This window comes from Geospiza fortis, unplaced genomic scaffold (assembly GCF_000277835.1).
Source record: "Geospiza fortis unplaced genomic scaffold, GeoFor_1.0 scaffold102, whole genome shotgun sequence".
NCBI lineage: Eukaryota > Metazoa > Chordata > Aves > Passeriformes > Thraupidae > Geospiza > Geospiza fortis.
The window spans coordinates 1,006,637-1,007,313 of NW_005054373.1; the positions used below are offsets into that span (position 1 = coordinate 1,006,637).

The window sequence follows — 677 nt, forward strand, 5'->3', positions numbered from 1 at the left end:
GGAAGGAAGTGGCGGAAGGAAGTGGCGGAAGGAAGTGGCGGAAGGAAGTGGCGGAAGGAAGTGGCGGAAGGAAGTGGCGGAAGGAAGTGGCGGAAGGAAGTGGCGGAAGGAAGGAAGGAAGGAAGGAAGGAAGGAAGGAAGGAAGGAAGGAAGGAAGGAAGGAAGGAAGGAAGGAAGGAAGGAAGGAAGGAAGGAAGGAAGGAAGGAAGGAAGGAAGGAAGGAAGGAAGGAAGGAAGGAAGGAAGGAAGGAAGGAAGGAAGGAAGGAATTAAAGGAGTGAGAGGAGGGAAGGAGAGGAAGAAAAAGATTAAAGAAGAAGGAGAAAGAATGAAAGAAAGGAAGACAGAAATAAAGGAAGAAAGGAGGAGAGGAAAAGCAAGAAAGAAGAGAAAAGGAAAGAGGAAGAGAAAAAAGGGGGGCCCTGCTTGTTCTCTCGGTAGAAAGGGAAGCGGTCCATGATGAACTGGTAAATCCCATTGAGCGTGATCTTCTTGTCGGGGGCGTTCTGGATGGCCATGGTGATGAGGGCGATGTAGCTGTAAGGTGGCTTCACCAGGTCCTTGGGGGCGGTGGGTTGGTGCGGGTGGTAGGGGCCGTAGGAGCGCCCCATGCCCGCCGCGTACTGCTCGGCGTGGCCCGAATAGACGCTCGTGGGGTTGTCCCTGCCGCCGTAGGTC

The 677-nt window shown here is 54.1% G+C and overlaps 1 protein-coding gene across 1 annotated transcript in view; it reads left to right on the plus strand.

The window, feature by feature from the left end:
- Window positions 1-608: 608 nt before the first annotated feature.
- MTHFSD (methenyltetrahydrofolate synthetase domain containing) overlaps window positions 609-677 on the plus strand; it is a 19,371-nt gene continuing 19,302 nt past the window's right edge. The window contains exon 1 of the mRNA XM_031060118.1: window positions 609-629. Within this exon, the coding sequence (XP_030915978.1) occupies window positions 609-629 (21 nt within the window). The remainder of the gene's footprint in view (window positions 630-677) is intronic.